We start from the raw sequence: 27,551 nt of genomic DNA on the forward strand, positions 1-27,551 counted from the left end.
ACCAGGCCAAACTCTCTTGGCTGGCACCGAGGGCAGCCCCAGAGTTCAAATCCTGCCCAGCTTTACTCTTCCCTTTCACTGGGAGCTGAATATTTGTTACAGGAAGAGAAATACAATTCCAGTCAGTCTCTCATCTCCACAGGCAAGCCCAGCTTCTGAAGCTTTTAAATTATAAGATGCAACTTGGGAAAAAAAAAAATGTGTTGAGAAGACTTACTGCTATAATTCACAGCACAGAACTGTGATTAAGGCTCAGTATGAAACCTGACCGTCTAAAGTCCCCTACTGTCACATTTACCATGCAGACTGAGGTGTTGGTCAGGATTAAGGAAAAGTGGTATGTTGGATTTACTAATAAGGCAATTAGTAAACAAAAGGGCAATAGGACAACTCATCTGAGTAAAGCAAGCGAGATTTATCAGCTCGGATTTGTAACTCAGGTCATGAAAGCTGCATGGTTATATTAGCATGATGCCCCATTAGACTGCCTGGGAAGCAAAGTTCTCCTTGGGCTAATCTGATACCTTGTTATACCTTGTTCTGGTATTCCAGATAGCTTATTCAGAGTTACTGCACCATTAATTTAGCAGTAGTGCTCATGCAGCAGCAAATAAGGAATTGCGCAAATTGACAAAATTCATTCAGATTTTCACATGCTTATACATGGATTGATTTGTACCTTTTAATTAAAATTTGCATTCCTGGATGCTAATTGTGAAATTGCAGCATTTTATCTTTTTTTAGATATTGGGGTGGATTATAATGTCAGCTGAACCAGCCTGGTTTACCTGAATTTGGGGCTGTGTAGCATTTGCAAGAATTGTTTGTTGTACCTTTCTGTCCCTTTTCCATTACCAGTGTCCCAGCAATGAAAAGTCACATAAAATATGACTTATATGATATGAATATGAAAATATGAAAATATGATAAAAATTTCCACTAAACAAGTACCTCCGTCAGTGTTTGGAAAGGGCATTACTTGGCTTCATTCAAAGATGACAGTATGGTGAAGCAGTGATGTTTTCATGTTTTCCAGAGTTTTACTTTCCCTCTCCTGGTTACAAGTACTGTATCTATAATGATGAGCTGAGAGAAGGATTAGTAATGTAGGTAAATTAGTGCAGGATTTCAAAAGATGGGCTGCCTGCTTTTTGTCTTGCCACCATGCCATATTAGGCATTTAGAAAGTTCAGCAAAAAGCTTAAGTTAGCAGTAAACACAGAAAAGTATTCTTTTAATTACCTTGCTGTGTTCAAATATGTCCTATTTTTTAGAGTGAATGTAACCAGATATTACACAAATTTTGAAAAACAGTGAAGTTTCATTTACCACTTTACTGTAAATGATGGAAGCATTACTCTGTGCTTACAAGCCATGCATGGCATGAATGAGAACTTCTGGAATGATTACCTTGTCCCTCAGCAGATGGCCTTCATTAATGGCAATTATATGAATTTACCAAGCTGCCCAAGCATTATCTGAGAGAAGGCATTATTAAGCCTCTGTGCAATTACTAAGTCCCTACGACTTCCATGACTTCACTGCAGGAGATTTAAAACAGCTGCTGTTGTCACTTTTTTTTTAGCTGCCTAGAGCTAAATACATTGATTTCACAGATGTAGTACCCCAGAATCTGGGCCTAGACCATATCACTGGTCTTTAATCAGTGCTTTCTCCCATTGATTTTGATTAAAGATCAATTTTCAGGGTTGGCTGATGGCTATATATCTACTCATATTCGTGCTCTGTTTGCGTAGTTGTGCCTTTCACAAAGGATAAATATTTTAGTGCTGCAAGAGTCCTGCAATGTATAGAGTCAAAGCAATGACAGACCTTGTTTATATCACAGTTTATCTGGATTGCTGTACCGTATTTACTAAAACTCTCCAGTAAGTGGTGCTCAGGTGATGCTCTTAGTTCTGCACGCGGCTGCAGTTGTGTGTGCTGCAGAAGGTGACTCCAGTGGAACGTGGGCGAGGCACCTCAGCATCTTTTTTCTTTTCCTCACATTATCGTTCTAGTTCATTGTTGCAGTATCATATTTGATCATATAAAACCCATAAGGATAAACAGAATAGCCTCTGCTGCAGTTCATCTCAACCCTGACTCTTCCTCTTGAGAGGAATCAGCAGCAAGGTGAACTACCAAGGAGTGTTTATGCTGACAGGTTATTGGAAGCCACTGCGCCACTGTTTCTGCCTTGATGGAGCCTCAGTATCCCCCTGCTTCCACTTAACTGAAGTCACTGATGAGACTCCTGAGGAATGCTGCTCAATCTCCATTTTTTAATTGTGCCTTCAGAAAAGAAAAGAAATAGTAAAACTGTTTTAAAATGCCATTTTAGCTACATTTTTTGTTGGTATTTAAAACAAGAAACATCAGCAGTTTCCTTCCTTCTCCCTGCCTTCTCGGCTCGATAGGAACACTTGAGATGAACTTGCGTGATGGGCTCAGGTTATATCATGTTTTATCCAGGTGAGGATTTTGGCAAGGTTTTGTGGAATTTGTTAATGTTTGGAATACGGCTCTCGCATACGGCAGCCCCAAGAGCATATACAGACTTACTGATAAAGTAGAGGAAATTAGTGTTTATTAATGCTTGGCATATTTTTGAACTCAAAAGTAACTGGCAGTGAGGTCTAAGAGAGAGATTTTTAAATTATTAGCTATGAATTTCAAGTGGTCTTAAGGGAATGAACTAATCACCCATGTTGCTATTTCTTTTGATGCCAGTGTATTGCAGTAGAAGCAGTAAAAGAGACTTTCAGGACAGCAGTTTGCTAAAGTTCAGTGACTGCAAAGCATGCAGTTTCTGAGACATCTGTAACATTGTCTTCAAAGATGCCAGACCATAGTTGCCATTGACTTAGAGCAGAGCATAGAACAGCGTGTAAGGGACATGAAATAAACTAAAAGACCAAATCATATTTTTATTGTTCTTAATATATTTTATTTGCAAATAAAAGTCTATTTTTCATTGTATTTAAGAGGGTGCCAGGCAACCTCCTGTTGACTTTACAGCATCAGAGTGATGTTTCCAGACAGAATCAACATTGGAGGGAAGAAGAGGGGGCACACAGAGGTCTTGTGTGTCCTAACAGCAACACCAGGAGTGTTTCAACTGACTCATCCAATATGTGCAGAGGATATGACAGCATGCATTTCCTGGTACATCTGCTATCTTCTTCTGCTCACACAGAAGGGAGGAAAGACATTCTGGCCCCAGCTTGTAACCCCTGTTGGGTTGTTTCTTGGACAGGCACAGTCTCATATGGCAAGAATTCAGGGCCCAAAACGGTTCAGCTTTCAGACAGCAACACAGATACTCTCAGAGCAGAGTGAGCACCACCCTTTTCCACACAAAAAATGAAAAATGCCGGAGCAAATACTATTTTGGTATTTTAACTGGAGCCTCCATAAAGTATTCCACCCAAAATTAAAATATCATACCCTTACAGTGATTATACTTCGTTTATTTTTAACAATGTTTCAGTCCTGTGCTGGTTCTTTCCTACTGCCTAAGGACAGCTTAATAATGCATCAAGATTTGGATCAGTTTTTTCACTTCGGTAAAACTGACCTAGTTTCTTCCATAACCCCCACCCCCCAAAGAAGGAAACTTTTAAATAAAATATCCTCTATGAAAATGTAGAAGACAACATTCATAATATTTCTTCCACATGTTCTGAAATTAAAACTGTCTCATCTCCTCAGGATGTTAAACAAGACTGAGTTTCATTTATAGGTTTGAGCTTTTTAGTGGGTGAGCATCCCTACTGCATGTAGCAGCATCCATTCAGTGGTACTTCATGGAAAGGGATTGTTATGACAATTGTGAAAATGATAGAGATGTCTGGTTTTGAAAATAGACACCAACAGTTTTCCCAATGCAAGCATGTAACTGCTCACAGGCTAATGAAAGCTTATCATGTAAAAATATTCAGAATGCCTGCAACCTTGAATGACCACATTCTGTCAGATATAAATAACTCATTAATACAGACTAGTTGTCATAGAGCAGCTTTTTCTATGAGTTGTCCAAAATCAGTAGCTGCAGGAAATAACTTACGTAATACAGAGTTTTTGCTGCTTCCAGTAAGCCTATAATAGATCACATGCCTTCCTCTCAAAGGTACTTTTCAACCATTTCAACCTCACTGTACTCACAGGCATCCATTGACTTGTCCTTTTGACACTGACAAAAGAAGACCTTTTGTCCCTCTCAGGGACAGAATGAAGATGATGTACACTATACACCATGAACATGAGTATGAGATAGCCTAACTCTGCTTCTGTCGGGATTAATCAAACACATGGTGTAGGCCTATAATAGAACGGGCCTTTGTGATTCATTTGCTCAAACAATCTTGTTTAAGAAGAATCTAAGTTTATTGTAACCGTGAATTTGTGGCGTGTATACATGGCATCCATGGTATTCTTCCACAGCCAGTGGTTTTCTGAGGTTGTCAATGTCCCTCACAAGGACTGCGATTTAGAAAGACAGTCTTCTCAAATTCTTTTTCTCTTCAATAATCCAGAATAGTCCCTTCCCCTTTTTTTTAACTACCAAAGATAAAAGTAGCTATTAATGCAATGAAAAAACAATGTTAACTTTTTTTTTTTTGAGTCAACTGGATAGATAGAAAAGAAAATCAGCCTGCTTTCAAGTTACCATGGAACTACTGTCTTCTGGAATATGGTGTATGACCATGTTTAGTTCACTATCTTAGCTAGAGGCTATAGCCGTGGAGAAGACATGCTTTTATTATGCAGCCGTGCTTTCCTGATCATTCTTATCACGAGATAATTTTAAAAAGCAGAACACAGGCACAAAACCAGAAAACTACTTGATATTCAAGAGATGCAAAACTAAACATACCGTCACTAGAGATTTTCCATTTTCATTGAGCTGTCACGGGTTTATGACTGAATGGAAGCGCTCTACTACATTGGTTTTGAGCTTAAGTAAGGTTACGGAGGTAAAAATTCATTATGAAAGAGGAAGGGTGGTCTGGTAAGCTGCATACCTCCACGCTGCACTCGGCTTACATATGCTTTTGTTTGAGTTTGATTTGTTTTCCTTCTTTTATATCCTCATCTGTTCAGGTGTCATCTTAAATGGACAATTAGGTGGGTTTGTGGGTCATCTTGTAGAAAAGCAAATACTGTTTGGAATGTCAACAAATCTATCATAAAGGGCATAGATAGCCAAAGACCTACAAATACTTCCAGTGGAGAAGAAGGAAAGATTACCAAAAGAGATGAAAAAGGCCAAATTACATCCAAAACTTATAACTTGACATTGGACAAATTTAGCTTGGAAATAATCCATTTTTAATGGAAATGCTGTTAACCAGATGACCAATTTCCTAAACAAGCTGCAGGCCTGAAATTCACAGACCTTTCTAAAGACTCTGTAGTTCAAGCAAAATTTATGATTGGTGCAGAAATTACCAGATGAGATTCCATGGTTTATGGCGTACAAGAGGCTAAAGGCGTCCAGAGTCCCTCCTGTTCTTTGTAGCATTTAAAATGTCCTTACCCCCTGATGTGGTAGAAGTATGATCTGAATTGAGTGCTGAAGTACAGCTCTTGGGGAGTTTGTCCAGGCATAGGAACTAATGCATTCCCCTCCACAAGCATTAAGTGTATCGGATTAAGAATGAAAAATACAAGCAAGAGGTTGTGGGGAAGGACAAAAATGCCAAACAGAATGTAAAGAGGTAAAATGATGAAAAAAAGTGTGTGTGTGGGGAAGACACAACTGGTTTGTGCTGCAGGGAGAAGTTTGCCCTCAGAAACAAGGCACCGCAGAGGAGGTCAGCAGCTCTCCAGTGCACCTTTGTACTGTAACTTCTCCCTGTCACAAGAGCAGGCATCCTCCTGGCCAGGAACTGGTGCATGCACACCAAATGAGATGATATGTGGGTTGAGGCTGAAGGTCTGAGAGTCAGCTGCAGATTTTGGGAAGAGGGGAGGAGAGGCCAGCAGCTATGCTGAATAAAGCACATACACAGACGTGAGCTCTTCTCACCATGGTAAAAGACTGAGATACTCCTTTCCACTTGACATCTTAGAAGGGAGTAATATTTACTTCATCCTTTCCAACATATGAAGGCAATTAGGATTCAGTATTGTTGATGGCAGAAGCATCATACTGAGGTGTACGTAAATAACAATTTTTTTATAGCTTACCCTCTGTTCTGCAAGGATGCGCACATACACAGTTCCATTGGCATGACTACATAAATGCAATGAAACCAATTATGTCTTCCTTGCACTGGTTATTCTCATGCTAACTCTCCCGTCTGTACTGTCTGTCAGGCTCCTGTCTTCCCTTACTTGAAAGACTTCTTCCAAAAATAGATATACAATTCTCTTCTGCATTGAAGCAATAAAAATATGGCAGACCAACTGAAGAAACTAAACCCAGATGATGCCAATGCATGTGTTAAACATCGTTTATCAATCTCTTTGAAGGCTGCTTCTTCATTCCACCCTTTAACCTGCTTACCTCTGGCACTTGGAATTCCAGCTTAGGTTGTGACCTCTTGAAGGAAGAGTTGTATGTCTTTTTATATATTATCATGCTGCAGACACTGTGGAAACACAGCTGATTTACTACTTCTTACATATGTTATCTCATGTGCTAAGAAACCCCCAATATTTTCAAAAAGGTTACTTCCTCACTTAAAAATCTCGGAAAAGTTTATCTGGGTCTGCTACTTCACAGGTCTGAATTGCAATGTACTCTGTCTTGGGTTTTGTCTGTGCATGTTTTTTGAACGCTTGCTCATTGTGGTAAAATGATTTCTGCCTCATGCCTCTTCCCTTCTGATTTTCAGACCAAGTTGTCGTAAAGTCAACAGAGCACCATTATTGTAGCTACAGTTGCACTTAGAATTACACAGTATTTCGTCAGGGGATGAAGCATTGAATACCTCTTACAGAAGTTAATGGAACAAAATTCGTTTAATTAAATTGTAACTTTGAGAATCCAGCAGAAAAGATGCTGCATCATTCAGGCTGTAAACAGAATGCTGCTTCTAGGCACCTTTATAAAACAGGCTGCTAAGTGCACTGTTATTCCTGGACCTCCTCCTAAAGCTTCGCATTGACTTAAATAGGCCAGCCCAGTACATGCTGCTTTATTATGAGTCCGTACGGAGTAATTTTTGTTAAGAAGCAAGCTCCTAAAGTACCTGTAAGGCAGCCCCCCTTCCCGTGCTTCAGTAATGCTAAACCAGCTGCTTTGCCTCCCAGCTGAATGTGTGGGGACGAGGACCATCGTCATAACAATAATACCTGCTGCATCTGACTCACTACAGCTCCTGCTGGGAGAGTAATAAAATGTACATTTCTCTGTGCTAGCAAGGGCTGCCATAGTACAAGGAGGACTCACTTCCAAGTTCAGATTTCCTAGATGTAATTTTCCTCCCTCACTCTTTTTGTATTTTTTGAGTACTGTGGGAGAATAACTTTAGATTATGGTGTCTGAGGAGACTGCCTGCAGAAGCTGAAAAAGTCTGAGATCTATATTCATCCTACATTCATTCTTCAAGGAGTATTTCTTGATGGGAGTGTTGTATTCTCTGCACCACAGGAAACAGAAAACAAAGGCGAGCATGTCTAGCTCCACAGCACAAATGAGAGCTGTGTGAACAAACCCCTGTCTGCAGCACGCTTTTACCCGATGAACGTTCAGTGTACAGACACTGACAATCTTGGTAGAAATCGCTGTGGGGGAAAATTATCTGAAACATTACCATTTACCTTACAGCTGCAGCTTTGCATCTTGAAACACTGACATTTCACCTGTAATTTAATCTCTATTATTAATGAATTGTGGAAACTCCTTTCCCTAGGCACTAGACCATCAGACTGCATATGGAGTCTGTCAGCAAATAATATTACTAAACATTCATGTAGTCTTTTAGACACTCTAAAAAGGAATAGCTGTACATACAAAAATAGATACGCAGCTCTTTTTAAAATTAGTAACTTATAGTAACTGTCTAGATACTGTCCTGCGCAATCAGCTGTAGGCGGCCCTGCTTGGGCACGGGGGTTGGACGAGATGACCTCCAGAGGTCCCTTCCAACCTCAGCCTGTCTGTGATTCTGTGATACATTCATTGTCTTTCTTCAACTCATTCCTATAACACAATGATGTCTTTAGAAATTATTCATCTCTTACAGTCAACAAAGGTCACTGTTTTAAAAGACTTCTTTAGTAAATAACTTTTCAGATACTTATAATTAAATTCTTCACCTTTGTCTTCTTATGTACTGAGTGATATTTTTTCCAATAAGGAAATCTAGAGATACGGATAACATTTTCAGATTCAGGAGAATCGCTATATGTTAAAAATGTAATCAGATGTACAGATAATAGTAGGCACTGAAAGGAAAGGTTATATGAAACGATTTCAATTACTTGTTGTGTACAATGGATTGAACGAGAGGCTATATTCCACTCTGGGAGAATTTAAATGCCACTTTATTTAGTTTGAGAACAAAGAGATTTTCAGTTTTATCAGTTCTTTGTACATAGAAGAGGCAGCAGAATGGATTCGTTGTACATGAATCATGGCTAAGGTAGTGCTGAGAACAGTGTAGATAAAGGGGTTAGTGTGGCTACAGGCAAACAACGGTTATTTATGGCCTTCAGTGTGCTTTTTGTGCATTGCTAGAATGAGCAATGATTAAATCGGAACCCTACAAAGAGTTTAAGGGCCTTGGTGGAACAGGTACAGTTAATATGTTTCGTTGTCAAACTGACTTAATAATAAGAAAGTTATGTAGGTATATATTTTATCCTTCTTAAACTCAAATTACATTAAACCTTATGTAACAGTCAAATAGGAGAATTAGATTTACAAATGCCTGAAGCAGATACTCAAGACTGGTCGCATCTGTTGCTTATAGAGAACGAGATTTGACATGCAACGCTTCTTTTCCCAAGAACTGTGCTGTAGGTATTATGATCACTGATAACTCTTTGCAGAACACCATTTTAATTCTGTTATCACTGAGAATCTACAAATGAACCCAAGGATTATATGACACTATTGATCATATTTTTCACAAGTTTTTGAGTTGGTTGATTCTTTTTTAACATATTTGTTTAATCACACGCTCGTGAGTTTGTTCTTTCACCAGTATACAAATTAGTTACCAGGATATTATGAAGCTGACAATAGTCAAGACAAAACAACTTTTTACTTTACTTTGAAGGTGTTTCGTGTATTTTAGATCTCTAAAGTAGATTGCATTTGTTACCTCCATTCCTTTTTTGCCTTTCCCTGGTGTATGTTATCCCTCAAAAAAGGTTTGTGGATCAGTCATCCCAAACATTCTACTGCTCAAGAGTGTTTGATTACCACTATGTCTGTCCACTGAGATCAGAAATGAGCCACACATCTTAATTCCATTTAGATGTTTGTAGCAATATGTTCGTCAGTGTGTAAATTTTATAATAAAAGGCTCAGTGAGGAGAGATATATCGTTATGATACTGCATAACAAGTCATCAGGACAGGGGAATGGGGAAGTGTTACATATCAGTGGGACAAGCTGTTGTTTATAGGTCAATTAAATACAGGACCTGACACCTTCTCTGCCAAAGTAACTTTTACATTACCAAAGAGGGAAGTTTTGACACTTCTGCTAAAGTATCACCAAATCAGTGAAAGGTAAATATATTTTGGAAAGCACAATTGAATCTGCATTCCTCAAGGACCCTAAGAAAGAGATTGCTGTAAAAGCTAATATATTTTACCAGCAAAGGTCCTCTCTGAGGAATGCAACCTGAGACATAAAGCACATGAAAAGACAAAATTCCTGATTAAGTAGGTCAAGAAAATGCCCAGAGTAAATCAGTGGCATGTAGGAATATTTACTTAGCTTTGGTGGTTTTATAAGAAAATATAATAAAATGATTTGTTTGTTTGCATTCACCTTTGTCTTTCAAAAATTATTTCCATATGTTATATAAAAATATTTTTATTTTTTAAGTTTGCTTTCAAAATAACGGGCTAGTATAAAGGCATTTTTTAATATATTTCCTGTAAGAGTGTGACAAATCTAGAGAACAAAGGCAGTGTGAGAGAACACCTTTTCCTTTCTCCTTACTGAAGATGTTTAAAAGGGAGAGTTAAGGAAAGTCCTTACCAGAAAAAAACAACAGACGGGAAGTTGTACATATCAGCAGTGTTGATTTTATGCCACTTACGTGAATGTACAATTCCTTTCTAAAGGATAATCTTACCCATTTCCCATGTCTGACCTACCAGACTGCCAGTACTTTTCACTGTTCCTAGCTATGGTTGATGGAAACCAGTCCTGTGACCTTTGTCCAAAATTTTATTTTCACTTCCGTTCTTCAGCATCTGTATGCTGAGCAAGTTACATATTTTTTTAACATCAGTCTCCTAAATCTTCAGTTCATAGGAAAGTTCAGAGAACAAAGAAGCCATTGTTGAAGGCTGAGACACCGCCCAAATCAGTTCAGATCATTTGCATTCAAATCGGTTGCCTGGAGACACCCATTTTTGATAACATAGAACCTGACTGTCCTGGTTTGGGGAAATGACGTGCTAGAGATGGGAAGCATGCACAAGTTCAGCAGACACTTGACTGTGTGATTGCATGAATACAGCATTAATGAAACATAGTCTTATGAGGGAAAGGGACTGTCCTGTCTGGGTTAATATAAAGTCCTCGTTTTGCTTCTATAATTAATTTCATTTTATTTTCATGAACATTTTAGGTGTATCAATACATGCATGAAACCATAACTGTTAATGGCTGCCCCGAATTCCGAGCCAGGGCCACTGCAAAGGTAGGACATGTGCAACTGTTGAAATACGTGTTACCAAAGTGACCTAGTAATTGACTGTGCGCGTGTGTGTTTCAGGTATTCGTGTGTACACTGTAAGAAAATTTAGACATCAGTGGCAGCCCAGAGTCTAGAACCAGTGCTACTTCCCAGGTAACAATCATAATGGAAAATTTCAACCTTTATGCTGCTTCTGTAGCTTAAGAAAAGAGAATGATTTTATGGAATTTGATGCTTTCTGAAAAGTTGCTTTGCAAAAGCAAGTCTACTGGTTCATTCTGTAGAAGTCTGCCTGCAACAACCAATATTTTAATGGACTATTTTCCCATACAGCTCATCCAGAGAGGACACAGTGATTTGGGAGATAGAAACTAAACAGTCAAAATTCCACTTTTAACTAACGGGAACTGTAGGTACCGAGCAAGTGGCAAGGATGAACAGTGACAAAAACGGCCTGATCAAGAGACTCCACAGCCAAACGCAAGCCCGTTTTCTCTGATGCATTACCGGTTTTAATAAAACATATGGTCTCTTTGTCCATGTGGACCTGCCTTTCTCATATCCTTAGACCATGACAGCTACATTACTGCTACTACTAAAATGATAATTTTCTCAGGGAATTCACACAACCATGAAAGAACCCATTCTATGTGCCAGTATGAAATATGCTCTGTATTTTCATAACATGCACAAAGATAGATGCTTCCAAACAGGGAGATCTACCATGGCTTTCTTTTTCCCATTATCATTTGTACTCAACACCATCTTCTGGGTGGTATAGCAGATACTATGCAAAACAAGTAAACCTGCAAAAGCCAGGCATCTTTATAAGAGATATTTCTTCATGGTCCCACTCCTGTGAAGTTAGTGACAAAACTCCTTGAAACCCTAATTGAACGAAGATCTTACCATTATGTATTTAAGTTAAGAGATTTTAATTTAACGCTATATCAGAAGATGAAGGTTGGGTGTGTGTTACAAAACTATTTCTACAGTATTTCAGAGAAGCAAGCTGTATAGTGGCCAGCAAATAACCTAATACACACTAAATTGCAGTGTATTGTCCTTACTAAATAGAACGTTCTTTTATGTAGGCTGTTCTTCTGACCTTAACCTTCTTCTAATTGAAAGTTAATGGACAATGTAAATTTGTCAGGTCTATGGTTCTATATAGAGAAATGTGTATATGAAATCCTGATTTGTCCACACTGCAGGTAAACAGAAATTATTGCTTCTAAATGCAAATGGGGGGAAATCCAATTAGTGTTTGCCATTCTCATTTCTTATTCATATAGAACAGCAGGGTTACAGAGCAATGTTTCAATATCGCAATATTTCCTGGTTATTTCTGGGCTGTCTGCATTGCATTCTCCTAGCGCATTCATGTCTGACATAAAATGTATGCATGATGACAAGGTCTGCATGTGCAAAAACATGTAACAGAGAATGATCCATTAAGTCACATCATCCACTAGCTTCTATTAAGCATAAGCATTATTAGGATGCTCAAAAAACATTAGCATAGTGCAGAACTGTTCAAGCAGTTTGGACTACAAACACACGTTGAAAAGGATAAAAGATTTTCTTAATGTTTATTTAACAATTTACTAAGATCTATAAGTAGGAAAACACTTGCAGTGAAAAAATGAAGATGTAATATTTTTCTGGATGCAAGCTTTACAGTTTGTTATGTGGGGTTTTTTTTTGCTAGAGTAAGATTAGCGATCTAGGATTTTTCTAACTGATTTATAAATCAAATGTCTTTAAGATTTAATTTTTCAATGAACATTTTGATCAAATTATGTTATAAAAACTCTTACTCCTGTTCCAGGAGTTATTTCGTTTGCAAGATTTTTAAAAGATTATAAATTAAACTTTTTTAAAATAAGAATATCCTTTTAGGATTTTTTTCTGTGCCTAAAGAATAAAAAATAATTCTGTACCTCTGAAAGCAGAGCAGAGGGTTAACAATTCAGTTCATCCACTTTATTTCAACTAGGAACACGGTAGTGATCACAGTATCTTATCCCACAGTAATAAATTTTCTCCCTGTGAAAAGGCAAAGAAGAAGTGCACTAGTGATCATAAGTGCTCACCACCGCGCAGTCAGGCTTCCCGGTGCCTACCTCTGGCTCTGCTGCTAACTTTCTGCGTTATCTTTCACAAGTCACCTAAACTCTCTATTCCTCTGCTTATTCCTTTATTTCAAAAGTATTGGCATGGAACTCAATATTTTTAAAATGCTTTCAGATAATCAGAAAAAGTCAGAGTAAGATACTGAAATGTTTCCACAGGAATGAATTCTTCCTGCAAATGAGCAACAGAGTGTGTATCAGTGTTCTCCCTACATAGCCAAATCACTCGTTTTTTTCTTCCAGGCAACAGTTGCTGCTTTTGCTGCGAGCGAAGGCCATTCACACCCGCGAGTGGTGGAACTGCCAAAGACTGATGAAGGCCTGGGCTTTAATGTCATGGGAGGAAAGGAACAAAATTCACCTATTTATATTTCTCGCATCATTCCTGGAGGAGTGGCAGAAAGGCATGGAGGGCTCAAACGGGGGGACCAGCTGCTTTCGGTTAATGGAGTGGTATGTGGAAATTTGATAGAGCTTTCACTTTTGTCTGGATTTTCTTTTTTCACAGCTGTTCTAATACCATGATTTAAAATGCAGCCATATGAAACAAAAAGAATTAGCTCAGTGTGCATTTGCGGTGAAGTGAGGCAAAGCTGCATCGACAGCTTTGTGCCACTACAACTTCTGTTGTAACGGAGGGTGCTTGAAGAGCTTCATTTTAAATCCACACCACGTGCTTAATTTAAAGGAAGTTATGTCTTTCTTCATTGATAGTTCTGCAAATCCCTTTTGCAGTAAAAGCATAATTACAGGCTTTGTCATTCTTGCACTTCATAGGCTCTGAGGCACACAGCCCTTTCCACGCACAGTGGTGCCTCAGTGGCACTTGCGCAGCCTTGTGACTTTCAGAGCATTTGAACACATAAAATCAAAAGAAATTTAGTATGCACATTTGGTGCTGATTTGCAATGGAAGGGACATTCCAGATTTCTTTCAGTGACATTCATCCAGCTGGGATATCTTTGTCAGAGAAATCAGCTGTACAAATGAACACATACAGGGAGCATGTATTGTCAGTAAAAAGGTACATTTTTTACGTAGTCATTTTTCACGTAAGTCAATACTTCAGGGTGGAGTGTTTTGCAGTAGTTTCACTGTGAATGTCAGTGTCGAGGTAAAAATAAAAGGGCTCTTGGAATAGAAAGGAAAAACAAGGCTCTGACTACATGATATGGGTCAAATTCTGCCTTTCATTTGCTTTTTGTTCCCTTTTACAAGGGAATGTAAACTACTGAGAGGGTAAGCATACTCATTCATATAACCCTACACTTCTCTTAATGAAAACATAATCCTTTTTCATGCAAAACCTCCATCTAAACCTCATATTTAAATACACCAAAGGCACGTAGAAGCAATTCCTGAGTCCAGTCATAAATATAAGACTTTCCAACTTAAATTTCCTCTTTGTTGCAAGCCCATAAAGGATGAAAAAAATGCTGTTTTCTACATGCTTTCGTGTTGTCATCTGTTTCTCAACAATAGCTATTCCCTTTCTCTTGAAAGAAAATATCAGTGCAACACTTCAGACAGACTTTCACCACTTCTTCTGTCAACCATCATGTTCTCAAAAGAGAAATAATAGGTCTGGAAGCTTACTTGCCCCTGTACACAGTGAGGAAGAAAAGATTCAAAACAAAAAAAAAAAGAAAACCCACTAAAAAGATCATTTAGTCTCAGGGAAAAAGAAATCAACTGAACATTTTATAAGTAAATTGCCTGAACTTCACTGATGGAAGTAGATCAAATAATTTTGTTGTTTTTCAGCACTTCCTTCAACAGGTGAATAAAAAGACAGATAAAAAGAGTTTATATTCACTAATTGATGGATGGTTCTTGAAAAATCCTTTTACGGTCAACAGCACCTAGGCAAATACAGGGGAGGAAACTGGTGAACCTTCAGATGTCAAGATATATTGAATTTGACTGTTGTCACCTCTGTTCCATGATACTCTGTTCAAAAACTGTGATGAACGTGCTCTAGAATATATATTAAGCTAATGTAGCAAAAAAAACCCCACACAATACAAAATTCCCAATTGCATGTAGGCACATGAGAAAGTTGATTCCCGAATGCAACAGAAAGTTTTGCCTTCAGAGTCTAAACAACAGAATTTGAAGGTTGAATTGCAGCTGCATGCATGGAATAATGCCTGTGAGCAACTGTTCATACACCAACCGTGGGCTGAATTAAGCCCATACAACATAATTTGTAAAAAGGCAAAAATTATAGAAGTGCTAATTTGTTTGCAGACAGCTTGAGACAGGAGGAAAAAGGACTAAATTTAACATTGTTCACTGGGACTAGTTCACTCTGTGCTTCTCTCAATTTAGCTGAAGAAAAGCAAATAATATACAGTATGTACAATACAACAGACGGCTCAGCAGTGGAACATGAAATGAAAATGAAATATCTGTAACTTGTTTGTGCTCAGAAGTTGGTGGTTATCCAACTTTATAATTATCAACATAAAATTAGAGCTGTGTGTTCAGAATCCAGATTTGTTATCCCAGCATGACTGGGATGACTGTTCCTTGAGCTGTTTCACCGGATGTTAAAAAAAGTGTTTTCCCATTATGCTGGGGATTTTGTTACATACTTTTGTCCCGCACCCCCTAAAAGAAAGGAAATTGAAAGCAGTGTGCCCTGCAGATGGCTCAGCAAAGGCACTTGCTGGTGGCTGTTCATATCTGGCAAAGATTCTGCATTTTTTAGATACCTGGTGAGTCAGACTCAGAAAGGGATACAAAATAGGTGTATAATGGCTAATTTCTCACTCAAGCATTTGCTTACAGATATCTAATAGAAATATTCTCAGTTTCTCAACCTGTGGGGTTACAATCAGATTCTCTTTTTTGTCTGCAAGAGACTGGGATTTTTTTCTTTTATATTTATGACAAGTGTGTGAGCCTGGGTACAGTAATAGTTGCTGTTTCCCCACACCATATCTGCAGTTCTTTCAGCTGTTCTTGTCTCTACAGTATTTTGCATCCCTTTTTTTGACACAATCTGCCAATGCAATAAGGGAAATACAGACATAAGTTTATATAAATATATGTAATTAAAAATTACATATTAAATAAGGACACGCATTCTGAAACAAATTTATTCAATCCCATGTTTGGTGGGCGGTTCTAAAGTAACGTGAGTGTCAGATCCTCACAATGTTCCCAGTGTAATCCAGTCAGCAAAATCCCTGTACAGGCATGACCGATACCAGCAGGAGTCCTTCGCCAGCACAGCCTCAGAGGTTTGCAGAGGCACAAGAATTCAAACAGCAAAACAACTTCCTTTGCTGGTATAAGCTCTTTTCCCTACTCCAAGGGGCTCTGCTATTTAAGTTGCGCAGCTACCGCTATGCAGGTAAAGCATTTGTAATGCCTTGGAAATATGAGTGCAAGCAGCAATGAAGATGTTAAGAGCACGTATAGCAATCATATTAATAGCAGCTGAAAACTGTAGTTGTTCAGACCTGAGTTAGGTACATTTAGAGAGTAGGATTCATATTTAGCAGCACTATCCTTTATTCTCCTTCCTTTCTCTTTGGTTATTGTTCAAAGCTTTAGGCTTAATTCTGTATCATTACTAGTCAAGTCAATGGGAGTTTTCCATTGACCTGGATAGCAACGAAGTCAAACCCTTTGTTTCTAATTAGAAAATACTGGCTGTAAACTGGAAGAACAAAGCCAGAGGCAAATGGGAGAAAAAAAACAGGCAATCATGAATTAAATACGGTTTACTAAGTTGTATGAAGTATTAAAGTACACCATCTTGTTATTCCCCTGCAAAACAGATACAATCACAATTGCTTATTCATGCCAGTTAGAACCATCCAACTCTTCGAAAGCAAATGAATATTTTAACTACTTCATGTGGCTTTGGACTTTACAGTTTTTGTTCATAGCCTGTCCTAAGTTCATACTGTTCCACAGCAAAACTGATCACGACAACACTAAGTACAGTTGTTTCCTCTGAATGACCATGCCACGTCGTACTGACCACAATTCACAAGCAAAAAATGAAATATGAAGTAATGCCAAATTTTATACGGTTCCTCTTAAGGTGAGACCTGTGTTTACAAAAGCCGGTCACAAAGCAATGAGTTATGAAAGACAGCTAGTTACAGTGTGTGTTAGTTACGATCACCTCTTCTAACACTGAGCACTTATGGGGTAGGGGATGTGGGGAAGAGGTTTTAATTTGTATCTGTGACTTGTTCATTAAAGCAATTTGACAAAACACCCTGTGCATCAATAGCTTTTTATTTTAGCTCTCTTTGGAGCATCTGTCTTTTTCACATATTTGTAAGGAAACTCTTTTTTTCTCCTAATTACTTTTGGGTAGCAGTGCTTGTTCAGCAAATTTATCCCAGTCACAATTTCTAACAAATCTGGTCATCACAGATCATTAATTTTCTTGAAGACCTTTGAATAGGAGACCTACTGGAGGAATTTCATGAACATACAGTTCAAAAACATGAAGTAATTTATTTCAACAATCAAACACTTATTTACTTCAAGGTTTTCTCTGTTTCTGGTAATCATTTCAGCACCTGAAATGACATTCATTATTTCTCTAAGTTGCAGAAATATTTTTGAAGCATCTTAACATTTCTGTAGAAACTCTTGAGTCCAGTCAGTTGACCCAGACGTGAAATAATTATTTGTATTAATATTTTGAACGATATTTAACAGGAGAAGAAAGATAAATAGCAAGGTGATAAGCTTGAATTGTGCTGTTTATGTTATTTATGTAGGAGTGTATTGTGTCTGCTTTTTGAAATTTTTCGTTGTTATTTCTAGCTGTGTTTTCACACAGCTAGTTTTTCACAGTTTTTCTAGTTATTTCATAGTGTGCCACAGCAGAAGTAATTCTTAATTCACTGTTCTTGCACAATGCTACTCAGTCAAATAGGAGAGATCAAAATAGAAAGAATTTTCTTCAGACAGTTGCTATAACGATGCTGAGTTATTCTTTTAACATGAATTGAACTTCAGGTACTTTGAATGCTGCTGCTTCTCTTTGGAGACCTATGGATATAGTTTCATTTTAAATAGCATGGTATACGTACGAGTTTTAAAACACAGCATGTAGTAAAACTTTGCTTTATTTTATGTGGGAAGAAAATTAGTTGTTTTTTTTTTAATGGTCTAAAATCCATGTGAAGGTCTCAGTTGTGCAGTCTTTTTTTTTTCTGTGCAAAGGTGCTTTTGTTTGTTGAAATATACCCTACAACACACATGGGCAATCATACACCATTTGAAAATTTCTCTTAAGGTGTGGAACAATCCATATGCCTGAAGAGCACTCTGGTCAGTCCACTTAACGGTAGAAATTAAATACTCTTTTCACAGCTGAGTCACCTCTCTCTTTTCGAAATTCACTGTTTCAAACAATGTTAGCATAGCAATCAGAGCTTGAGCCCCTTTGGGAATGCTTTTGATTTCACAGCAGATATCATCTTACTGTAAACCATTTTCCAGAAAGGGAGGGAAAATACATATTCCTTCAGCAAGAACTTGCATTGTTTCAGTTGTTAGTGTTTGATTGCTTACACCTAACCAGATAAAGACTAGTTCATTTCCAGTAGAGAACCCGTATCACATAAATGTTAAACGTGTGAGCAATGCCATTAACTAAGACACGGCTTGTCGCCAGGAGCAGCGGGCATGCTCCTTCGCATGCAGCGCGGTGACTGCTTAATCACCACATGTTGTTCCCTGCAGGATCCAAATGGGGCCAGAGCGTAAGAAGGGAATTGCGATTTCATACTTGTAATTTCTTCATTTTTTACCAACATTTAAATATTTATTTTTGTACCTTGCAAACAGACTGTTTGGGTTTTTACTGCGAGGTTTGGGGTTTTTTCACAATCTTTTTGTTGGCACAAAGCTTATTGAGTATTTCCCTTCCTTTTCACACAGATCAGAAATTACATTTCTAATGCAACCTAAAACAGATTTGGCTTATTTAAAATACGAGAATGAATAGATTCCCAGTAGTGCATAAATCTTACTTAACTAATACTTTCCCTTTATGGTCCCTTGAAAAGCATAAGGTGTGGAAACTTCCTAAAACCCCAGCAGCCTTTCCGTATGAAAAAGAGGGCAGAGCTCTAGATCAAAGCAGCATTTTCATTATTAAATCTGTTCTCCCTGCTCCCAGAGCGTGGAAGGAGAACACCATGAGAAGGCGGTGGAGCTGCTGAAGGCGGCCAAGGACAGCGTCAAGCTGGTGGTACGCTACACTCCCAAGGTGCTGGAGGAGATGGAGGCTCGCTTCGAAAAACTGAGAACAGCCCGGCGCCGGCAACAGCAGCAATTGCTCATTCAGCAGCAGCAACAGCAGCAAACTACACAGCAAAACCATATGTCGTAGGTGAGACGATTCATTGGTCTTCCCTAAAGCCCACTGACAGCACCCTGCCTGGGCCAGCAGCCCATGGGGCCAGGGGTCTGTCAGAGCAGGGCCTGGCACAAGGGCCTGTCCTACCCCCGGCCAGGAGCAGGGCAGCCGGGGGGCACCAGGACAGCCCCAGCCCTGGGCATCGGGCACCTCCCTGGGGATGGCGACCTGGCCTCATCCAGGGCCCGCGGGTGGGCAACAGAACCAGTGGGGCTCATGGCTGGGCAAGGTCAGGGCTGTGGGGAGCTGCAACGTCACTGGGTCAGGGGTGACGGCCCCAGGGGGTGACATGGGGTCCTGGGCTGTGGGCAGGTGGGGGACCCTCAGGGGGATGACATGGGGTCCTGGGCCATGGGCAGGGTAGGGGGAACCTGGGGAGGGGTCAGGGACAGTCAGGGCTGGCAGTGCCCTTGGGGCCCAGCAAACATATACTGCAGGGAGGATCAGAACTCATTCTCTGGTACATTTCCACATGGTCTGTCCCAGTAAAAATGGTGTTCTGAAAGTAGGTGAAAGGCCCTAACGAATTCTGGAGCCCGTTTCCAACTAACCCCGAGATCAATAGCCACTCTGGCAGCACTGGCTTACCTGCAAGCAAGACTGCATAAGAAGTCTGTAGTTCCTGGGAACGCTTTTAATTAAAAACCAGAGCATTTGTGACAAGTAAGAATATGCTAGCAGATTTAGACACAGTTTAATGTATTTTCAGAAAGTCTGTTACCACTCAGCAACAGAACATTGAGATTTGCTGCTTGTACATGAAGAAAAGCCTTCCCTGTCCTTTCCCTGCTACAGGGAACCCAAACCTCACTCTGTGGTTCCTCTGCAGGGGATCCACAAGTGCTTACTTCTCATCTTCAGTTTGATAGGAAGTATTTAATTCACTCTTGACTGACATTCGGTATTGCAATATCTTCTAAGAGGCATGCAAGTTCTCCAGCGTAGTGAAGACACATGGCATGTGAGGTACAGAGATTCTCCCTATATGCAGTTTTTCTGAAATCAGCAAGTTTGTGACTTGAATACATTTAGAGATATGCTCCATTTGCCCAAATGAAATCAAGTAGGAAGCATGTCCCAATGACTTACATCCCAGTCATGCGTATCTCATACCAGGTGTTCCCAAAACAGGATGTTTGTACCAGTAAGAGTCTACAAGTGACTCAGAAAATCCCCAAATGGTCAGAAACTGAAGCTCCCAGTGATGGTTTCATCATTATTAATGTTGACACTGACCTCTGTTGGTATTTAAGGGAAAAAAACCATGTTGTAGACCCCACCATCCTGTGACCACCAGAATTCCAGCTTTGTTGATGCAAAGGTTCCAAGTGGATTCTGAATCCCACCTCAGGGCCTCAACTCAGGCAGGAGGTATAAACAGTAGTATTTAATGAAGTAAGTTTTGGGTTTCTGTGTAAAATAGGTCCATTGCAGGAGACAAACATACAAATGGCACAGTCTCACATGAAGTTTTTCACTTTTTTAGTTACCTAAATCTTTTCATTAGCAAGTAAGGCATTTTTACTGATTTGAAATTTTTCTTTCAACTGAAAGGGAAGAGAGGCAGGCAGAGACAGGCAGCAATTTAATTCCTCAATTCCTTGTGCTTGCTCTGAGAAATGTGTTTCTTTAATTCTAGGTTATTCTCAAGGAAAAAAAGGCCTCGATCAAGAGTTCAGTAATCAAGCAACCAGAGCTGTACTTCATTATTCCAGCAAAAAGAAACAATTACAGGAACACAAAACAGAATTCATCTGGAGAATGTGCAGTACAAGAATAATGTAGTTAAGAGCCATAGGGAGGGCACCTTCATGATAAGGCTTTTCGGCACACGGTAGTCACAGGTACATAGTACTTCTGTGACTCTATTCCGAATGAGAACAGCATGATGGGTAAACCCTATGAAACAGAGAAGTCCAGGGCTTCCAAATAATTCTGTTTGATCTGATCTTGTACTCCTTACTCTGACAAATTGGCACATTGGCTTTCTCTAGTCACTGGAAGTTTTGTTTTAAGGAGGTCAAGATTGGCTGCTTTTGGGGACAGAATCTTTCTCTACCGTTATCTCCAGAAATGAACAATTACATCAGTTCAAAATTTTGCCACAGACATCAAACTCATACATCGCACTTCATAGCCACTTTGTACTATATATTGTAGAGCTGTTTTAACCTAACTTCCTGTTTATAATTTTCAATTTTCCTTCTGGAAATAGCAATTTACTATATTTATAAAGTATTCCATTTGTAGAAGCAATTGGCTTTTTACTCTTGGTGTTTCCATATATTTTATTATGCATCAACAGAGTGAGAAAGTTTTAGGTCAATTTTAATTTTATTAGTAGTAAAGTTAGGGAATCCTAGAACTGTATTTTTAAACGTAGGTATTGCTTGTATCTATTATAGTTACTATTCAGAAATCTATAACTGGATATATTATATATTTATTCCACAAAATATATATTGTCTGAATGTACACGTTAGAGAAGTAGGGTCTTTGCTTAGCATGTATTGCAAATGTAGTAAGCTAATGTTAGCAAAAGACCAAGCTTTGTTTGGCAGATATTACTGTGATAGCATAATCTCAGCTTTTCTGTATTCTTTAATTTATTTTCCAGACTAATGTTAATATATTTTAGGGAGGAGGAAGTGTAAGTTTTTTCTTTTAAGACTCTCGCATTATCATTTAAATCAACTTAAAGGTAGAGTTCTGACTTTTTTTTTTTTTTAATCAAACCAAATTGGAATGTGCAAACAAAATATATAACTAAGTTCTTAAGTTTACATGTCTGCTTTTCCAAAGAAAATAGTCAAAGCTGGAAGGCTATAAATGTCATCTACTTCCAAGAAAATATGAAACTGGAACCCCGAAATTCTAAAAAATTGTCATTTTCAGCATGCCTTCTATGCTTTATGAGAAGAGACTGGGGGAGAAAAGGAGCTTAAGGCAGAGACCTACAGTCCTTGCATGTTGAAAACTCCATCTGATGTCAGTGAACGTTTAGTAACGTGAAGAACGTAGGAATGGTCTGAACCAGTGTTCTGGTTGTGAACTTGGGACGAAGTCAGAAACAATTAATATTTTGAAGGATCTATTCTCAAACAGAGAGAGGCAAAGCAAAACAGGGGAAGTTGGCAGTATCATAGCGTATGTTAGAAACCAAATGCAGGCTAGCCAACAGTCTTGACAGTGTTTGATCAGTGTAAGTAGCCATTGAAAGAAAATTACTGTATTTTTAAACCAAACAGCATGAATTCATCCAGAGAAGCCTCATTTTATACAGAGACATAATTTATCAAGTGATCGTTGGTGACGATATCAATTAAGACAGTGGAGTTTGAGAACTACCAGAATTAAAGATGAAATGTATTGTGCTCCGCACGGTGTCTTTTTATACTTAATAAAATTGTATGTACCTATTTTAAAACTGTATTCTCAAACAGACACTGCTATTAATATTGACGGTATATAAATTGTTATTATGACTGCATATGACTGTTCTGTATCTCATCAGTATGATTTGAATTACACTGATATCCGCATTTTCAGAGACCAAGTATTCAGACTTAGTCAGCCCACTGTACTGCATTTTTCCAAACCGCCTCTCCACCTCCTCCCCTCCTCTTCCTCAAAAAATTTAGATTTGATGGAGTGGAATGTGCTGATTAATAAATTTCAATAATAGAATGTCATTCATACAGAGAAGCATATCAAATTCATTTTCATATATTACTATTCAATAAATTATTTATACACACTAAAATTAACATTCTAGTCTTTGCCAACATTTAACAATAAGATGAAAGGAAAACATAAGTAAAATGCAACTGTCAAGGAATTTGAACTGGAAGCAGGAAGAAATGACTTTTTAAGGGTCATGCCCCTTACTGATCAATAAAACATATAGCCACTTAATCAGAGAATAATCTGTGTCCCTAAACCTATCACCTGCATTTAGCTGTAGACAGTCTTTTCATTTGTGATCTAAACGTCTTTTGTCCTGATGCAGTAAGGCACATCCACATATGCGTTCCTGAATTAGGACCTGAAAGAAGTACAGGGAGAAGAGTGCCTTCCACACACAGGTCTGCAGGTACTTGTGCATTGTATTTTAACTGACTGGTCTCCTGGCATTCGCTATTTCACTACACTGATACTCCTTCAGTCAACTCAGTGAGGTTTATTGCTCACATTTACCCTCGGGGCTCCCTCATGTTTCTCTGCACTGGCAGCAAACTGAGGTGGGAGATCCAACAAGTCTTTTCTGTCTCCTCTATTACAATAACCAGGGCGTGCCATGTGGTTTTTACAAGGTCTTGCATCATGTTCACTTATGCCAAAGATCCAGGTGTATGATCTAATAATAATAGAGATGATGGGTTGGTAGCATTTACTTACTGAAGTTGATGGATCTGCTGTGCTAGCCCTAGTTTTTCTGTTTGTGACATCTGATTCGACTGGCACTTTATAGGGGACTGAAGGATTTCATAGCCCTTGATAAAGCAAAAAGCTCACCAGGATGTATGTTCGTCTTTCCCTTCTGGAGTGACAAATCATAGATGAAAGGTCAATGAATGCCCACGAGTGGAAGAAATTACATTAAAATCTACCTCCAGGTCCCTGGTGCAGACCACTGCAGCCCTCTTAGTCCTATACATCATACCTTTTATATGTATTTATACAGCCAAGCTTCCAATCTGACTTACAAGCCTTTGGGAACTCTTGCAGAAAGCACAGAATTATATGCCACATTTGCAGGAGAAAAAACTGTTTATTCATCTACTAACTTTAAGGATTTTAGGGTTCTAAATGAAATTAAAATCTCATGGTTCCTAGAATTAAAAAAAAAGCTAAAGAAGCAGAAGGGTGGTTCTGCCTGTGTTTGAAGTAATATGGGATTTTAAGCCTAATTTCACATTTTAAAATAGTTATTATGCTCATAGAAGATGTATTTTATTACAGGATGAGAGACTGTTTCAGAAAGTGGCAATTCTTTCTGAGTCTTTCTGTAAATGGGATAATAAAAGAAAACTGACCAAACAGCGTCCTAATGCAGAACTGTGGCGACAAGAGCTAAGGTGATCCTTCCACATATAAGCAGAGGATTATCAGCTAGAAGTAGTACTGTCCCTGCATAAGCGTTGGTGAGACCATTTCCGCATCCAGCATTCAATAAAACAAAACAAGTTTCAAACCCAGAGAGTATTCTGGGATGATTTGCAAGAATGTTCTGCCTGCTGCGATGCATGCCTGATGAGAAATACAGCCCAGTATGGTTGTCCATGAGAAGGTCAGGACAAAATAGGGATGTGTTCAAACAGTCTCGCAGGCAGACCCAAGCTCTCCCTCCTTGTCCAGGAAGCAAACACAGTCCTTGTGCTCTGAACCAGCAAAAAGATTTAGATATATGTTTGATGGATTTATTGCCTCTACCTTCAGCTGTCTAAAAGCAAGCTGCAGAGCTTACGCTGATTGTTTCCATGGTTAGAGGCATCCCTCAAATGCGATTCATTCCACCTGCCTCTATCTTAAAACAGGATAAGGCATCCAGTAAAAGGGTTTATAATCAGAGCCACTGCCTAAACAGCCTAAATTACTGGCTTGAAGTAAGTAATGTCTTTTGGGTTTTTTTTTTGCTGCTTTGCTCATACACAGCTTCCTAATAAATAAATATCCAGCCACCGGTGTTTCAGTTCCCCAGTCTGAAACCTCCACCCACATAGCTCAGAAGACTAATAGGCCTTACACGTGATTTGTGCTGTAACGAGGTTCCTGTTGCTACAGATGTCTGTTCTGAAACATTCTAAGAAATTTAAGAGCTCAGCACAGGTGACACTAGCAAAATGCTTTGCTTGTCGTATGTGCAGGACCAGACTGCACCAAGCTTCAGTCTGTGGATGCTGATAGCAGAAGCCTGCACTGCCACCCCTAACGCTGGGCTAGCGTGCGCGCATTTTACAATGCCTGCAGCCAAAAAGGTGAACAATTGCTTTTGATTTTTGGTTACAGGGATGCACAAAAATGAATGCCAAACTTCTAACGTAGGAATTTGTGATACCAAGAGTCATAGCAAAACCTGACCAGTTCTGAAATCTAGAAGCCTGCAGCTGTCTAGGATTAAGTCAAAAGACAACAAAAGCAGTTGTCTATACAGACCAACCAAAATCCAAGAGAAAAAAAAATCCCATAGGGATTTAATCTCTGATCTGCATTTAATTTACTTTCTTATGGCTAGTTTCACTCTTACCAACTTGTCTGAACAAAAGGAAAGCATATGATTCGGCAATTGCACTTACTTTTATCAAAAGCATAAAGAGCGGATAGGGTAGATGAATACCTCTTCCTTTTCCTTCCTCCTTCCTTCCTCTCTCTGAGGCTTGGATGAACCTGGGTTCTGTCTGCAGAAAGGTGACTCCCAAACACATCCCAGTGCTACGGAGTTTCTTCATTAGTCATATTACAGTTCCTCCCCACCAGCAATTCTCGGTGTGTTTCCTCAAAGCGGGCATGTGTATAGACCCAGAAATTCGTGTTTATTTCAAGGAAAACTCAATGCTAAGCCTGAAGCTATAAATCTTGCCCAACATTTTCATTTTGACATCCCAATTCAGACCAACTAGGAGCCTGGGATTAGCTTGTAAACTGGTCCAATTAAAAACTCTATCCCAGGAGTCACTTCTCTAGCATTTCTGTTGAAATGAAAGAAATGTTGTTGTGGTTTAGCGGCAGCTCAGCCCCACACAGCCGCTCGCTCACTCCCCCACCGGCAGATGGGGGAGAGAATCAGAAGGGTAACGCTCGTGGGTTGGGATAAGAACAGTTTAATAATTAAAATTAAAAGAAACAACAACAGAAATGCAATGTAAAGGAGAACAACGAGAGGCGCAAAGCCCCGGGGGAGGGGGGAAGGGAGGGGAGAGGGGGAACGAACCGCCGAAACAAACCGCGCGCGCCGCAGCCGCGTGCCGCCCGCCGACCCGACGCCGCGCCGCCCCCGCGCTGCCACTGCCCCCCCTCAATATACTGGTCATGGTGTCACATGGTATGGAATGAACCTGCCATTGGCCAGTCGGGGTCAGCCGCCCCCACCACGGCCCTGCCCCTCCCAGCCCCCCCCGCCACGCGGCAGAGCGCGGGAAGCTGGAAAGGTAGCCGACCCCCACAGTGAGGAGAATTAACCCCTTCTCAGCCAAAACCAGCACAAATGTAGAAGTCAAACACAAAGCATAACTTCTGAAGTACAGAGGGTAGCCAGTGCAGTGCTACAGAAAGGGGAAAACACTCCCAATTTTTCACACATGGATCAAAACTTCTCCAGAAATATAGAATACTATTTTTCTCTAAACAAGTTACTTTTCTATGTTGGGAGGAGAAGCCAATTCTCTAGTAGCAGGTTTGGTAAGAATAAGGCAAGATGCCTAGCTAAAACGAGAAACAGCATGGGAAGCACCCTGGGTATGTTAAGCTTGCCATGAACAATTTGGTGGGTAAGGGTGGGTCCACCTCAGATAAGAGCCACTCAGAGATACTTCTTCCACTGGTGTCTCTCCTATGCCAAGTCTACTCATACCTAATCCCCCCATTTTTTGCCCTCCAAATTCCCTTGCCTAGACCCCAAGTATCACCACAAAGCTATTTGAACTCTCCCACTGCGGTATGCCACTCCCCTTCTTTCATGAGAGTTTTCTATTAGTTGACCAGTGACACTTCTTGATCACATGCAGTCTCCTTGGCCAGCTACGGCGTTCAGGTTTTGCTAGGTCTCCCTCCTGGGGTGCTCTGCTACTTTATCGCACTCCGTATCCATTAGCTGCCCTCTCATGGCCACCATAGTCAGCTGGTTTGCTTTCCCCACAGAAAATAATGTAACTACCTGTGAGGGATACAGAGGAAAACAATATGTTGGGAGGTAGAAAAATAGCAGCTAGATCTTGAAAAATTTTTGTCAGGGGACTGAGATTATCCCCTCTTTCCTGAGTTAGCTCCTTTTCAGCAGGTGAACATTTTCACCTTCATTTAGTTCCATGCTGACAAAGCACTATATGCGATGACACTGATTGTAGAACAGCCATACAGTCTCCTCTGGCTGAAACGACAGCTCCTTGTCTGGAACCGATGGACAACTGGAGCTGCTTGCAGGCACTGCACCGTGAATTCACACACGTGCCATAGGTC

The 27,551-nt window shown here is 39.6% G+C and overlaps 1 protein-coding gene across 2 annotated transcripts in view; it reads left to right on the plus strand.

The window, feature by feature from the left end:
• LIN7A (lin-7 cell polarity scaffold A) overlaps nucleotides 1–22,868 on the plus strand; it is a 49,010-nt gene extending 26,142 nt beyond the window's left edge. The window contains exons 3-6 of one of the 2 annotated variants that reach the window (XM_075080722.1): nucleotides 10,770–10,841; nucleotides 13,217–13,426; nucleotides 19,137–19,349; nucleotides 21,016–22,868. In XM_075080722.1, the coding sequence (XP_074936823.1) occupies nucleotides 10,770–10,841; nucleotides 13,217–13,426; nucleotides 19,137–19,349 (495 nt within the window). In that variant the 3' untranslated portion in view covers nucleotides 21,016–22,868. The remainder of the gene's footprint in view (nucleotides 1–10,769; nucleotides 10,842–13,216; nucleotides 13,427–19,136; nucleotides 19,350–21,015) is intronic. The other variant, XM_075080721.1, reaches the window with a different exon arrangement.
• The last annotated feature ends 4,683 nt before the right edge of the window (nucleotides 22,869–27,551 follow it).

Source organism: Phalacrocorax aristotelis, chromosome 1, assembly GCF_949628215.1.
Source record: "Phalacrocorax aristotelis chromosome 1, bGulAri2.1, whole genome shotgun sequence".
NCBI classification, from domain to species: Eukaryota; Metazoa; Chordata; class Aves; order Suliformes; family Phalacrocoracidae; genus Phalacrocorax; species Phalacrocorax aristotelis.